Source organism: Coregonus clupeaformis, chromosome 19, assembly GCF_020615455.1.
Source record: "Coregonus clupeaformis isolate EN_2021a chromosome 19, ASM2061545v1, whole genome shotgun sequence".
NCBI lineage: Eukaryota > Metazoa > Chordata > Actinopteri > Salmoniformes > Salmonidae > Coregonus > Coregonus clupeaformis.
In genome coordinates, this window is record NC_059210.1 from 36,915,036 (window position 1) to 36,929,664 (window position 14,629).

Genomic DNA, 14,629 nt, shown 5'->3' on the forward strand with positions numbered 1-14,629 from the left:
CATTTCTGAGCAAGCTCTGCTCTGGTGGTGCCCCGATCCCGCAGCTGAATCAACTTTAGGAGACGGTCCTGGCGCTTGCTGGACTTGCTTGTGCGCCCTGACGCCTTCTTCACAACAATTGAACCTCTCTCCTTGAAGTTCTTGATGATCCGATAAATGGTTGATTTGGGTGCAATCTTACTAGCAACAATATCCTTGCCTGTGAAGCCCTTTTTGTGCAAAGCAATGATGACGGCACGTGTTTCCTTGCAGATAACCATGGTTAACAGAGGAATAACAATGATTTCAAGCACCACCCTCCTTTTAAAGCTTCCAGTCTGTTATTCTAACTCAATCAGCATGACAGAGTGATCTCCAGCCTTGTCCTTGTCAACACTCTCACCTGTGTTAACGAGAGAATCACTGACATTATGTCAGCTGGTCCTTTTGTGGCAGGGCTGAAATGCAGTGGAAATGTTTTTTGGGGATTAAGTTCATTTTCATGGCAAAGAGGGACTTTGCAATTAATTGCAATTCATCTGATCACTCTTCATAACATTCTGGAGTATATGCAAATTGCCATCATAAAAACTGAGGCAGCAGACTTTGTGAAAATTAATATTTGTGTCATTCTCAAAACTTTTGACCACGACTGTACTCATGTAAATACACTTAATACAAGCCATTGTTTGTAAAAAATTTAATAAAATAAGAATTAAGAGCCTAAATGTTTATAACAAAAATACATTTAATCCGAGACGCCATCTTGTCTCATTGACCTACATACAGTGGCTTGCGAAAGTATTCACCCCCCTTGGCATTTCTCCTATTATGTTGCCTTACAACCTGGAATTAAATTTGATTTTTTGGGGGGTTTGTATAATTTGATTTACACAACATGCCTACCACTTTGAAGATGCAAAATATTTTTTCTTGTGAAACAAACAACAAATAAGACAAAAAAAACAGAAAACTTGAGCGTGCATAACTATGCACCCCCCCAAAGTCAATACTTTGTAGAGCCTCCTTTTGCAGCAATTACAGCTGCAAGTCTCTTGGGGTATTTCTCTATAAGCTTGGCACATCTAGCCACTGGGATTTTTGCCCATTCTTCAAGGCAAAACTGCTCCAGCTCCTTCAAGTTGGATGGGTTCCACTGGTGTACAGCAATCTTTAAGTCATACAACAGATTCTCAATTGGAGTGAGGTCTGGGCTTTGACTAGGCCATTCCAAGACATTTAAATGTTTCCCCTTATACCACTCGAGTGTTGCTTGAGCAGTATGCTTAGGGTCATTGTCCTGCTGGAAGGTGAACCTCCATCCCAGTCTCAAATCTCTGGAAGACTGAAACAGGTTTCCCTCAAGAATGTCCCTGTATTTAGCACCATCCATCATTCCTTCACTTCTGACCAGTTTCCCAGTCCCTGCCGATGAAAAACATCCCCACAGCATGATGCTGCCACCACCATGCTTCACTGTGGGGATGGTGTTCTCGGGGTGATGAGAGGTGTTGGGTTTGCACCAGACATAGCGTTTTCTTTGATGGCCAAAAAGCTCAATTTTAGTCTCATCTGACCAGAGTACCTTATTCCACATGTTTGGGGAGTCTCCCACATGCCTTTTGGCGAACACCAAACGTGTTTGCTTATTTCTTTCTTGAAGCAATGGCTTTTTTCTGGCCACTCTTCCGTAAAGCCCAGCTCTGTGGAGTGTACGGCTTAAAGTGGTCCTATAACAAATACTCCAATCTCCGCTGTGGAGCTTTGCTGCTCCTTCAGGGTTATCTTTGGTCTCTTTGTTGCCTCTCTGATTAATGCCCTCCTCGCCTGGTCCGTGAGTTTTGGTAGGCGGCCCTCTCTTGGCAGGTTTGTTGTGGTGCCATATTCTTTCCATTTTAATAATGGATTTAATGGTGCTCCGTGGGATGTTCAAAGTTTCTGATATTTTTTTATAACCCAACCCTGATCTGTACTTCTCCACAACTTTGTCCCTGACCTGTTTGGAGAGCTCCTTGGTCTTCATGGTGCCGCTTGCTTGGTGGTGCCCCTTGCTTAGTGGTGTTGCAGACTCTGGAGCCTTTCAGAACAGGTGAATATATACTGAGATCATGTGACAGATCATGTGACACTTAGATTGCACACAGGTGGACTTTTTTTAACTAATTATGTGACTTCTGAAGGTAATTGGTTGCATCAGATCTTATTTAGGGGCTTCATAGCAAAGGGGGTGAATACATATGCACGCACCACTTTTCCGTTATTTTTATTTATAATTTTTTGAAACAAGTTATTTTTTTCATTTGACTTCACCAATTTCGACGATTTTGTGTGTGTCCATTACATGAAATCCAAATAAAAATCAATTTAAATTACAGGTTGTATTGCAACAAAATAAGAAAAACGCCAAGGGGGATGAATACTTTTGCAAGGCACTGTACAAAGTTAGCTAGCTTAGTTTGGCAACACTACAAGACCATGGTACTTACCTATGGAGCAGCAAGAGGAACTGCCCCTCTCTACCTTCAGGCTCTGCTCAAACTCTACACCCTAACCCGAGTACTCCATTCTGCCACCTCTGGTCTCTTGGCCCTCCCACCCCTACGGGAGGGCAGCTCCTGCTCAGCCCAGTCCAAGCTCTTCTCTGTCCTGGCACCCCAATGGTGGAACCAGCTTCACCCTGAAGCTAGGACAGCAGAGTCCCTGCCCATCTTCCCAAAACATCTGAAACCCTACCTCTTCAGAGTGTATCTTAAATAATCCCACAGCACCCCCCTCGAACTGCCTCCTCACCCCTCCCCCTTCATGAATTAACACTCACACTTGACTTTTTTTCCCTTACTAGCTCTGACTTTGCTGATAGCTATTTCATTGATGACAAATGTACTTACAATGACTGTGATATGTGGTTGATAACAGTTTAGATAAACGTGTTATCTTTAGATTGCAAAAACAAAACCATGCTCATAAATGTTACAAACCTGAAAACAAGATGAATAAGGAGACACAGACAATTGACATTTTTCCACTGGGCGTCTCTTCCTGCTTATATTCTTCCAACGAATTAGGTGCGCACCTGAAGCTAACAGTTCAAATGTCTCCCCCTAGTGGTAGTGCTAAGTATACATGTAGCTATATTAAAGCAAAACCAAGGAGGACTACAATAATAATGTTGTGAACAAACAAACTTTGATTCCAAAATATGGAAATGTATAGAATCTATACACAGGACGTTTTGTTGTTGTAAGGTTAATAATATAAGACAGATAGGCCTATCACATACATGACCATATGTCAGTCATAAGTCCCAAAGAGGGAGTTTTGTCCTGATCCTGCATTCATCCCAGTCATCAGCGACAGAACATTGGGCTAGGCGCATGTTTGACATCAATGTGTATACAATTACAATGGTAATAAACATTTAAAGAAAATGTTATGTAACATACTATTTACAGGTACAATGGAATGGTTTGCTTTGTGTGGTAGGATTTGTGTGCTTTGACACTCTTAAGTAGGGGTCATAACCATCCATCAAACATTGCAATATATGTCACAACACTTCTAATTATTTGTGTCATGACAGCTTTTATGACATATTATGACATATTATAACGTGTTATTATGCTAGGTGTCAAATAAAGCGTTACCATTTTTCTAGTTACACCAGGTAGAACAGAACACTTGTATGTAGCCGTGAGTGACTAAGCGAGGTGAAATTAAATTCTCATGACCGTTAAAGTGTTCCTACATAAACACTGTGAGCCTGTCTAGTAAATGATTGGTGTTAACAGTTTATCACTGCACTTGACTGTTAGACCCTGGAGCTGCTGCCTGGGCTGCTGTAAGCAAACCATTACACAGCACAGGGAGGAATGTTGAGCTGTCTGAAGATACGGACTATATGGTTTAACTAACTGGGTGTTAAGTGCTTTTGGCAAACTGTCTGGAGATTTGTCCTGTAAACCACAGCTAGGATACCTACTGGGTATGCCAGTGATATGCCAGCGATATGCCAGTGAAATGCCGGTGATATGCCAGTGATATGCCAGTGATATGCCAGTGATATGCCAGCGATATGCCAGTGATATGCCAGCGATATGCCAGCGATATGCCAGCGATATGCCAGTGATATGCCAGCGATATGCCAGTGATATGCCAGTGATATGGAAGTGATATGACGGCGATATGCAAGTGATATGACGGCGATATGCCAGTGATATGCCAGTGATATGACAGCGATATGCCGGTGATATGCCAGTGATATGCCAGTGATATGCCAGCGATATGCTAGCGATATGCCAGGATTCAGAGTAGGTGTCAGTGGACCTGTTGAATGAGGCAGCTCACATTTGTTGGGGATGAAGAAACACCTTTTGGGGGTTAAATGTTTGGAGGTGTTGCGTATTTTTTTTTACATAAGGATTTGTTGGAGACTGTTACCATACAGTAGTACCTGGTACGTAACACTGCTGATAAATGTTGCACTTAAAACCCCCTACTTTCTAGCCAAGGTTATGAATACATACAGTAGATATGTTGTAAATGATTGCAGAGCTTAACAGGTGAGCCTGATAACAGATCAAGTCAATGCTACCTCTGAGGTCCAAAAAATACATATAAGCCAAGTGAATTGAACTATGTACTGTATGTGTGTGATTACCCTATGGATGTGTTACAAAACCCAACATTGTTAGAGTGTTATTTGTGAGCTGAGGCATGTGTGTGACAGTTGTATGTGGTCACTGGTCAGTGTTGAGTTGGCAAGAACAGACAGGCTTTCATGATGGACTCTCCCTCCCTGGCACTCTACATAGCAGGCTCTCTAAACTGTGCAAAACCCGCCACTGAAGTTCAGGTTTGAAATGTAAATGTCTGCTAGCTGTGGCAGTTCATTTGTTCTAATCGTCATGTTTACATTATACACCTCCCTTAGGCATGGTAAAAGGACAGGTTTGTGGCTGGAATCACACTGTAAGTGTGCCTAGTTAGAGAGGAGTATCGTCTGAAACAGGTTTCCCTGCTTTTTGTTGCCCATGCAGACTACTGGACTTAAAGGTAGGTTATTATTTAACCTTTATACAACGGGTGGGTCTAATCCTGAATGCTGATTGGTTAAAACCGCCTTCCAGCCGTTGTCTATTCCACAAGTTACCTCCGGCTAAATCTATGACGTTAAAATACCTATTTACTCTGTTCCATCTGACTGCGCAATCCACTGTTTCATCAGCCCAGATAGGCAATTTATAAACTTGATCTCCACTCGACTTCGTCTTGGGCCTAACAACACCCGTCCAACATATCCTCCAAACACCGGCTTCTCGGGCATTATCAATTCATTATTTTAACCAGGCTAGTCAATTAAGAACACATTCTTATGTACACTGACAGCCTGTGGGGACGGGGCCTGGGATAAAATAAATACAATGAAAATGAAAACAATGGAAGACAAGACCAGGGGGCTGAGTAATGAAAGGACCTTTTTCTATGCTCGGTTCTAATTTTCGGGACTCTTAGCATAAAACAAGATTCAGATCTGAGCTTGTTTGTGTTTTCATTTCGAGCTAGAAGAGAGGATAGATAAAATGGCAGTTTTCCTAAAATGGCCTTCTACATAAGAATGTACCGGTGTTTGAGCCTGCGTGTTGCGAGTGATGTCCATCCGACAGCACTGTAGAGATCACAATGGTGAGTTAGATGTCTCTGATTGGTGACAAAACGAAGGGCTGCATGATACACAGAGTCAAGAGCCTTCAGTGTAGAGCTTGAGGCTTGCACATAAATAGTATCACCATAGGCCAATACACAGAGAAAAGTACATTAAATCAACTCCTTTCTGGCGGTAAAGGGAAAAACAAGCTTTGTGCCGGTAATAAAACCCAATACGCAGCTTGAGTTTCCTGACAAGGTTCTCTACATGGGTGGTGAAGCTCAACTTCTCATCCACCCAAACTCCCAGATATTTGTACGTTTTGTTTGCTTAAAACATTTCGATAACCAATTGATTTTGATGTTAAATTATCATTGAATATCAGCATGTTAATGATTGCTGGGGTACTCTGAATTATACTGAGAAATATGTATTATTTTCCCATAACTGTTTGCAATTAATGTTTATATCATTTTGTGCTGCTGTTTTGGAGTTATTCATGACTGCTTTTTACCAAATTGCAGTTACAGTATTTGTTTACTTGGCATGTAATTCACAGTGTCATAAGCTTGTATTGTGTTAGATCAGTGTAGCCATGAAGGCCAGTGTGACTGAGTGACTGACTTAGCAGAGAGTTCATCCCTTATCCCAACTACATCTATTCAATGAGAGATCTCTATCTATAGCAGACACTTTCCCCTCCCTCATCTCTCCCTGCCTCTGTTTGGGTTTCTCCACAGAGAGAAGCACCACTCCCTCTCCCATCATGAGTGAGCACGGTCTGTCTCCAGGGACCGTCAATGGCTACTCTTCTTCCTCTTCCTCCTCCATCCCCCAGCCCAATGAAGGGAACAGCAGCAAGCTCTGGAGGAGTAAGTCCCTGAACACTAAGCACAGCGCCACCTCCTCCATGCTGTCCGTCAAGCAGGACCCTCCCACCAGGCAGCCCGCGGCCCCACCCCTAGAGGTCCTCCCTAAAGTCATCGCCCAGAAGTCCATGCTGGAGAAACTCAAGCTTTTCAACAGCAAAGGAGGCTCCAGGGCAGCTGTAGTCCTGACTGACAGGCCGACGGGGCAGGAGACGGAGTCGATGGCGTCGCGCCCCACCAGCGGTGACCTCCTGGAGGTGGCAGAGGGGAACTCCCTGCCACCCAGTGTCATGGCAACCAGCCCCAAGCTGGCCCTGAAGGGCATTGCCCAGCGCACCTTCAGCAGGGCCCTCACCCCCCGGAAGAGCTCTCTGAAGACTGAGGAGAAGGAGAAGGACAAGGCCAGGTCCAAGGAGAGGGACAAGGCCCGGGAGGGAGGCTCCAAGCGGGGGTCTGTCACAGAGCAGGAGGAACCCAGGGATGACACAAGGCAGGAGGGAGGAGGTTCAGACTCAGCAGAGCCCAAGAGGAACACTAAGATCACCAGCCTCATCCCAAAAGGAGGCAAGGCTGGCAGTGGCAAAAAGGAGGGCTCAGCCCCAGCAGCACACTGCGGAATACCAAAGCCAGGGTCCAAGGCAGGGAAGACCTCAGGGGCGCCCTCTTCTGGTCGAGATGGAGACAGGCCCCACAGTGTGAGTGCCGGTGGGGGTGGTGGTCTCTCGGCGCACAAGGGCCAGCTGGACAGCAGAAGCTCCAGCTCCTGCTCCAGCCTGGCCTCCTCTGAAGGGAGGTCTCACCATCAACACCAGCACACCAACGGAGCGCCCCCAGTGGCCTCCACAGCCAGCAACACCATCAGTGTCCAGCTACCTCATCCTCAGCAGCAATACAACCACCCCAACACTGCCACTGTCGCACCATTCATGTACAGGTACTATGCCCGCTTTGATGGACAGAATTTGAGCTTTCATAGTTTAATAGTAGGAATATACCACAATGTCAAACATTTTATACATACCACGTCTCAAACCTTTTAACTGACTGTAGGGATCTGTGTAAGCGTAAATTATAGTCAATGACTAATTGGAGAGGACTGAACTACATATACTTAGTGGGAACTGTTTACTCCTGACGGAGCGCAGAGAGCAGCAGAAAGAGGCAGACAGAGAGGCTCTGGGATATCTCTTGTTATTGCCTGTCGTCATCCCTTATTGTCTTGTTGTTGCTGCCCTGTCCTGTAGGTCTCAGCCTGATGTGACTGGAGCAGACATGATGATGGAGGCAGCGGGGTCACTGGAGGGTCACAGAGAGACTGCAGCCTACAGCAAGTCAGCAGACAACTCCCAGGAGGACCTCACAGGTAACACTGGCTCACTATGATTTACATGGAGAGTATGTGTGTAGCTGTACCTCACAATGTCTGTCCCACTGGTTAAATCCTATATCCTTCCAAGCATGCTGGACATAATGTGATTGCTGAGTGGTTATTCAATTGACTTCAATTTCCACATCAGTTTTTCTTTGGGATTTTTCCCATTGTTCCATTAAATGACGGTAGTTAAGAAGATGAGACTATTGTGAACTATAATATGCTTCACAATCTGGCAAATATCTCATTAGCAACAAAGGATCCTGTCCCAGGGAAACATTTTTTTCAGCCTCTTGTTGTTCCCAGGCACAAATGAGGGTCTCTCTTCCCGGCTATACATGTCAATACTCTATAGCGAGGAGTGAATCAAAATGCCACCATGGAAAACAAAAGGCCCAGTATCCTGTGGATTCTTTTGAGCCTCTTCGTAATGGATCAGCGATATTGCCTCAAAGTTCACAATGATTTGGCAGGCCCACACGAAGCCTGTCTGAATGCAATTAACATCACTGTTAATGCTGCATACAGAGTGAGTGGAAAAACACACTTTCTCAGCCAGTAAGTAAGTGGGTTTATGTTGGTTGGTACTGTTCATTTGGAGAGCTGCTCTGCTGCCACACAGGAAAAATAAAGAAAAGGGAAATACTGGATTATTATTGAGCTTTGTATGAATTGCATGACTCGTTGAGAGAGTGTGGAGAGAGAGGCTTGATTTGACCCTGGAGTTGACTGGTGAAGTGATGGAGTTTTGTCCTGAGGCAGCCTCAGCCAGGGCTCTGTGTCTCTGTGTCTACCATGGCAGCCAGGAGGGAGAGAAAAGGCCAGGTCCTGACTGAATGGAACAGAAAGAGCTCATCTGCATGTTAAAGGCTGTGGATGTCATGGAGATGCCAAGGCTCTTCACCACTGTGTGTGAGTGTGTTGTGGATGTCATGGAGATGCCAAGGCTCCTCACCACTGTGTGTGAGTGTGTTGTGGATGTCATGGAGATGCCAAGGCTCCTCACCACTGTGTGAGTGTGTTGTGTGTCATGGAGATGCCAAGGCTCCTCACCACTGTGTGTGAGTGTGTTGTGTGTCATGGAGATGCCAGGCTCCTCACCACTGTGTGATGTTTTATGTCATGGAGATGCCAAGGCTCCTCACCACTGTGTGTGAGTGTGTTGTGGATGTCATGGAGATGCCAAGGCTCCTCACCACTGTGTGTGAGTGTGTTGTAGATGTCATGGAGATGCCAAGGCTCCTCACCACTGTGTGTGAGTGTGTTGTGGATGTCATGGAGATGCCAAGGCTCCTCACCACTGTGTGTGAGTGTGTTGTGGATGACTGGATAGGCCTTTCTCCCTTCTTCCATCACTGAGGAAAGAAAAACCAGTCGCCACAGGAGGAGTGGGCAGCGCTGGGGTAGGTGTGTCAGCTACATCACTTTCTTTCTGTCACTTCGGGGCTGAAGGATTTTCTTAGAAAACAAGCATCTACTTACCCTCTGTTCCGATCGGAAACATAACGTGTCATGGAGAGGATGTGGCAATCCCGGACAGGATTTAGCAAAGTGTCAAAGAGTTGGAGCAACTAGTAAGGACTACATGGAGAGAGAAGACATGCTTCCTCACAGAAGTGGGGAGGGTGTCGGTAAGAGTGGTAGCAGCAATGACTCCTCACCCAGCCGAGACAGGAGCAGAACCAGGCTGTCTCTGGGCAGCATTACCCTGGGGGGCTCCAGCCAGCACAACCAGCCGCCCTGTCACATCCCCAACAGACCAACCCCAGACGAAACTAGATGGTCAGCCAGTGAGCCAAACACCTCTGTGGTGGAGAGACCAGGAAGTGGACATACAGAGTGCTGTGACCCTGTGACCCTGAGACAGACTGCCAGGAGGTCAGAGGTCAGAGCCAAACGTGTGACCTGGGAGGAGAACAATGTGGAGGTGTCCAGTAAGAGGCGGAGCCGGCTGTACTAGGTGCACCTGCAGCAGACCTGTGTCTGGGACGGCATCGCTCAACTCAATGAGGAGATCCCCCTCACTATGCTGGACATATATGAGAAACATGACAGTAAGTGTTTGTGTGTGTGCATGTGTGTGGGGGGGTCTCCTCATTGAGTTGAGCGATCCGCCCAGTGCACCTAGGCCGGCTCCGCTCGGACCCTCGGTCACACGTTTGGCTCTGACCTCTGACCTCCTGGCAGTCTGTCTCAGGGTCACAGGGTCACAGCACTCTGTATGTCCACTTCCTGGTCTCTCCACCACAGAGGTGTTTGGCTCACTGGCTGACCATCTAGTTTCGTCTTCGGCGCTGCTTATCTTTTAATGTCCCAGACCTCTTGGACTAGACGCGCTTCATTCACTAGCAGAACAATATGTTTGTTAATGCTCTCAAAGCGTTCAGAGTATGTTCCCTTTTTTTCTGCTCGCTAAACATTCTGTCAGCTCTCTTTGTTACATTCGCAGTGAAACTGACGTGAAATGGGACTTCATCAAGGGAGGTCAGCTTTAAAACAGGAGAAAAGTTATACAAACCCTCCATCAAAGGGCTGCTCTTAAAGCATAGCTGCCTGTAAGGATTTAGGGGCGTTGTAAAGGGCTGGTTTAGCCCTGTGAATGGGCTCGTTTGGGCTCCCTCCAAGCCCCCCTGGAATGCCTTGACTGGGAGTGCCTTGACTGATGGGGGGGGGGCAATAGGCAAATACATTTGAATCTGCCAAGCAAAACCCTCCACTCACCTACGGCTCATTTTTATTTGGAAAAAGGCTTTGGGTGAATTAGTGGGCTGAGCTTTTCTCCTTCCCAACACTTATACTGTCCTGTACAGCACCAGGATGAAAAACCCTGTTCTGACTGATGTGAAGGACTTTTTCTAATGTTTCCTTTCCTCAAAAGCATCCAGAATTCATATGGAGTATTTTGTACACATGTTTTTTCTGGTTTGGGCTTTGATTGGCTACAGTACGGTATGTAATGTTTAGGACCCTCTTGTTGTGAATGGTCCCTTTCAAGTGTTAGTGGATATCTTTGCAGGAAAGATGCACATTTCTGAGGATGTACTGACCAGCCTGTGCCGTGTGTTGTTTGACGTAGCAGCTGTTTCTCTAACAGACCCCCCTCCCCTACTCCTAGGTGAAGACCCTGAGGCCAGGCGGTTGCGGACGGTGAAGGACATTGCAGATTTGAGGCAGAACCTGGAGGAGACCATGTCCAGCCTGAGGGGAACACAGATTAGCCACAGGTATGTCCTTGACCTTGCTTCTGCACCATATGTGTGTGTGTGTGTGTGTGTGTGTGTGTGTGTGTGTGTGTTTTTGTGTGTGTTTGTGTGTGTGTGTGTGTGTGTGTGTATGTGTTGTGATGTCACGAGAGGCTACACAGCTTTCAGCGGGATTGCTCAAGTAGTGCAAGGAGACAAGGTTCAAACAAAACAAGGATTTTATTATAGGTCTTGGGAAATTAACGAAAATATAACAAAATTCTGTTCTCTTGTGGCTCTTTAAGGGTTAACAGTTCAGGGATGTCTCTTCCACATCCAAAATCATAATTCTCACTCGCTCAGATAACTTTTCCCCAGCCTTACTGTAGTCCACGTTGCAGCTAGTGGCCAACCCAGCAAAAAGTCCTTCCAAATGTCTCTCACGTATTTCCACAGGTGCATATATCCAAAGGTGAGTATTTCCCAAAGGTAAGTATCTCCAAATCCTTATATTCCTCATGGAAGTGGACGTGCAGCACTCTTGTCCTCCAGAGAGCCCAGGTTGGAGACTGTGTCTCTTCACTTCCCAAACCTTCAGCTCATCAGCTCCTCATTTGTTTCAGCTGCGTGGGAAGATTGGCCATAGAGGGGTGGAGTTCCCGACCATACCAGCAGATGGAGCCACAGCTGTCTGGGTTTGCAGCCACCTCAGGGGGATGTAACGTCCTCCAGGACACAGCCTCTCGTGACACACACATCCCCCCTCGGGACCGACGTCCCTCGCCGGGTAAAGGCAGCGGAAGAAGGCATCACGCCGGGAGAGGGCGTCCGCATTGCCGTGGTGCTTGCCAGACTGCTCTCTCTTCAACTCCTCCAACTCTAGGACCAGGGACTCAGCCTCCTGTTGTCTCTCCTTGAGTTTCTTACTGAACGCATCAGCCTTGGTTTTAGCAGAGTTTAGCTTCTGTTGAGCAGCTTTCAGTTCCTTCTCTCTCTCTGCCTCCGCATTCTTCATCTTGTTCTCCAACACCTTGTACTTCTCCTCTGCCTTCTTCTGGACCTCCTTACTACTGCGCAGGGTCTCCTCACACTCCTCGATGGTCCTGCGCAGCCTCTCCAGCTCCTCCTGTTGCTTAGGAAGGAGCTCTGTTGGAGTTTAGCCTGGAGGATATCTAACTCTTCTGTCTTCATGTCTAACTGTTGCTTTAACCAACGATACCTCTCAGCGGTCCCCCTTCAGACCAGACAGTTCTTTGTCCAGATTCCCTGTAGCTCCGTCTCTGTGTCGGTCTGGGCACCTGCCATCCCTATCCGACGCCCGGGCGGGAGTGAGTAACTCGGAGGATTGCACCGGAGCCTTCCCAGGATGAGTCTTGCCTCTCCGTTTCCGAGGTACTCGGGTTATCCTCTCCTGAGACTCTCTCCAGAGTGGGTAAAAGGCTGGGCAGTCTCGGCCAATTAGGACAGGGACGGGGAGGGAATCAACCACCCCCGCTTGCCGTGTGTATGGTTCCCCGTGTGCTGGTCATTGTAAGTTCAGTAATGGGGTATTCTCTGGTGTCCCCATGGACACAGGAAACTGGGAGGACTTTCCCCGGGGTCAGACACGTTGGGCCCACCAAATCCTTACGCACCAGGGTGGCCCGGCTACCAGAATCCAGTAAGGCCTCCACATCATGGTGATTCACAGTTACCGGGCAGGTGGGGGGTCGATCTGGGCCGCCATCTACGACTCCCAAGAGCGAGGCAAAACGGTGTGTGGGTGCTGAGCTGGAGGACTCGCAGTGGGCATAGGTTCATCGGCTGGTTTCCCACACTGCCAGGAGATATGTCCCATCTCCCCACACCGGTAACACTGTCGAGTTTCCCCCCTCCTGGTGTACTCTTCTTGGACCCGCCTGGTTTCTGGCTCCCCCTGAGCCGGGCTAAGTCCTGACGTGGCTGGGTTCGAGACCTTGGGGGTCCTTTGGACGGGTTTTCCCCATTTGCGGTGGGGCCGCACTCCTGGGGTTTTTCCGGGAAGCATTCAGCATCTCCGCTGTGGCCTGGTACTTTTCCACAGCTTCCACGGTCAGATCAGCCGTGGTCAAGGCCTGTTGACTGATGAACCGTTTTGCCTCATAAGGCAGGGGGCGTAGGTAACGATCCACCACAACGGCCTCCACCACCGCCGCTGCTGTATTCCTCTGCGGATCCAGCCATTTCCTTGCGATTCGGACAAGTTCATGCATCTGCGCCCGAGGAGGTTGGTCTGTTTGGAAGGTCCAACTGTGAAAGCGCTGGGCCATACCAAACTTTGTGAGTCCATATCTGCTGAGGATCTCAGACTTCAGGGCATCATAGTCAGTAACCTGGTCAGGGCCCAGGTCCCGGACAGCATTCAGCGCTTCCCCGGTTAGAAAGGGGGCTAACAGACCAACCCACTGTTGCTTGGGCCAGGCTTCCCTAGTGGCCGTGGCCTCAAATGCATGCAGGTATGCCTCAATGTCATCGGTAGCTCCCATCTTAGATATAAAGTCACTTGCCTTTATTGGGCGGGTATTTTGGACCACCCTCTGTCTCTGCAACTGCAATTCCCTCTGCCTTCAGAAGGTTGGCTTTCTTTGCTCCTCCAAGAGAGCCACGTTGCTTGCATCTGGGCTTGCTGGCCAGCAACAAGGGCTTTCAATATGTCCTCCATTTCAGTCGGCGGGGAGCCTACGGCCAACTTGGAAAAACTGGGTGATCAAACCTTCGGTATCCTCCTCTGACATGCACTATTAACGCTTGAGCGTGCCCGTATTCTCCACCATCTGTGATGTCACGAGAGGCTACACAGCTTTCAGCGGGATTGCTCAAGTAGTGCAAGGAGACAAGGTTCAAACAAAACAAGGATTTTATTATAGGTCTTGGGAAATTAACGAAAATATAACAAAATTCTGTTCTCTTGTGGCTCTTTAAGGGTTAACAGTTCAGGGATGTCTCTTCCACATCCAAAATCATAATTCTCACTCGCTCAGATAACTTTTCCCCAGCCTTACTGTAGTCCACGTTGCAGCTAGTGGCCAACCCAGCAAAAAGTCCTTCCAAATGTCTCTCACGTATTTCCACAGGTGCATATATCCAAAGGTGAGTATTTCCCAAAGGTAAGTATCTCCAAATCCTTATATTCCTCATGGAAGTGGACGTGCAGCACTCTTGTCCTCCAGAGAGCCCAGGTTGGAGACTGTGTCTCTTCACTTCCCAAACCTTCAGCTCATCAGCTCCTCATTTGTTTCAGCTGCGTGGGAAGATTGGCCATAGAGGGGTGGAGTTCCCGACCATACCAGCAGATGGAGCCATAGCTGTCTGGGTTTGCAGCCACCTCAGGGGGATGTAACGTCCCTCCAGGACACAGCCTCTCGTGACATCACAGTGTGTTTGTTTGTTTGTTTGTTTGTTTGTTTGTTTGTGTGTGTGTGCGTGCGTGCATGTATCGTGTGTGCGTGCGCGTGCGTGTGTGTGTTTCTGATGTATTCATTTGTATTGCTCTGATGGAAGGAGAGGTTCATTTCAGTGGTTTGGCTCCGCAATTCCCAAACATGATTCAATGTTATGGCTGTTC

At 47.5% G+C, this 14,629-nt stretch overlaps 1 protein-coding gene across 4 annotated transcripts in view; it reads left to right on the plus strand.

Moving 5' to 3' along the window:
• Positions 1–14,629, plus strand: part of LOC121532144 (neuron navigator 2) — a 109,451-nt gene that overhangs the window by 25,515 nt on the left and 69,307 nt on the right. For all 4 annotated transcript variants that reach the window (XM_041837888.2, XM_041837889.2, XM_041837890.2 and 1 more), the window contains exons 8-10: positions 6,364–7,426; positions 7,737–7,855; positions 10,980–11,088. In XM_041837888.2, coding sequence (XP_041693822.2) covers positions 6,364–7,426; positions 7,737–7,855; positions 10,980–11,088 — 1,291 coding nt within the window. The remainder of the gene's footprint in view (positions 1–6,363; positions 7,427–7,736; positions 7,856–10,979; positions 11,089–14,629) is intronic.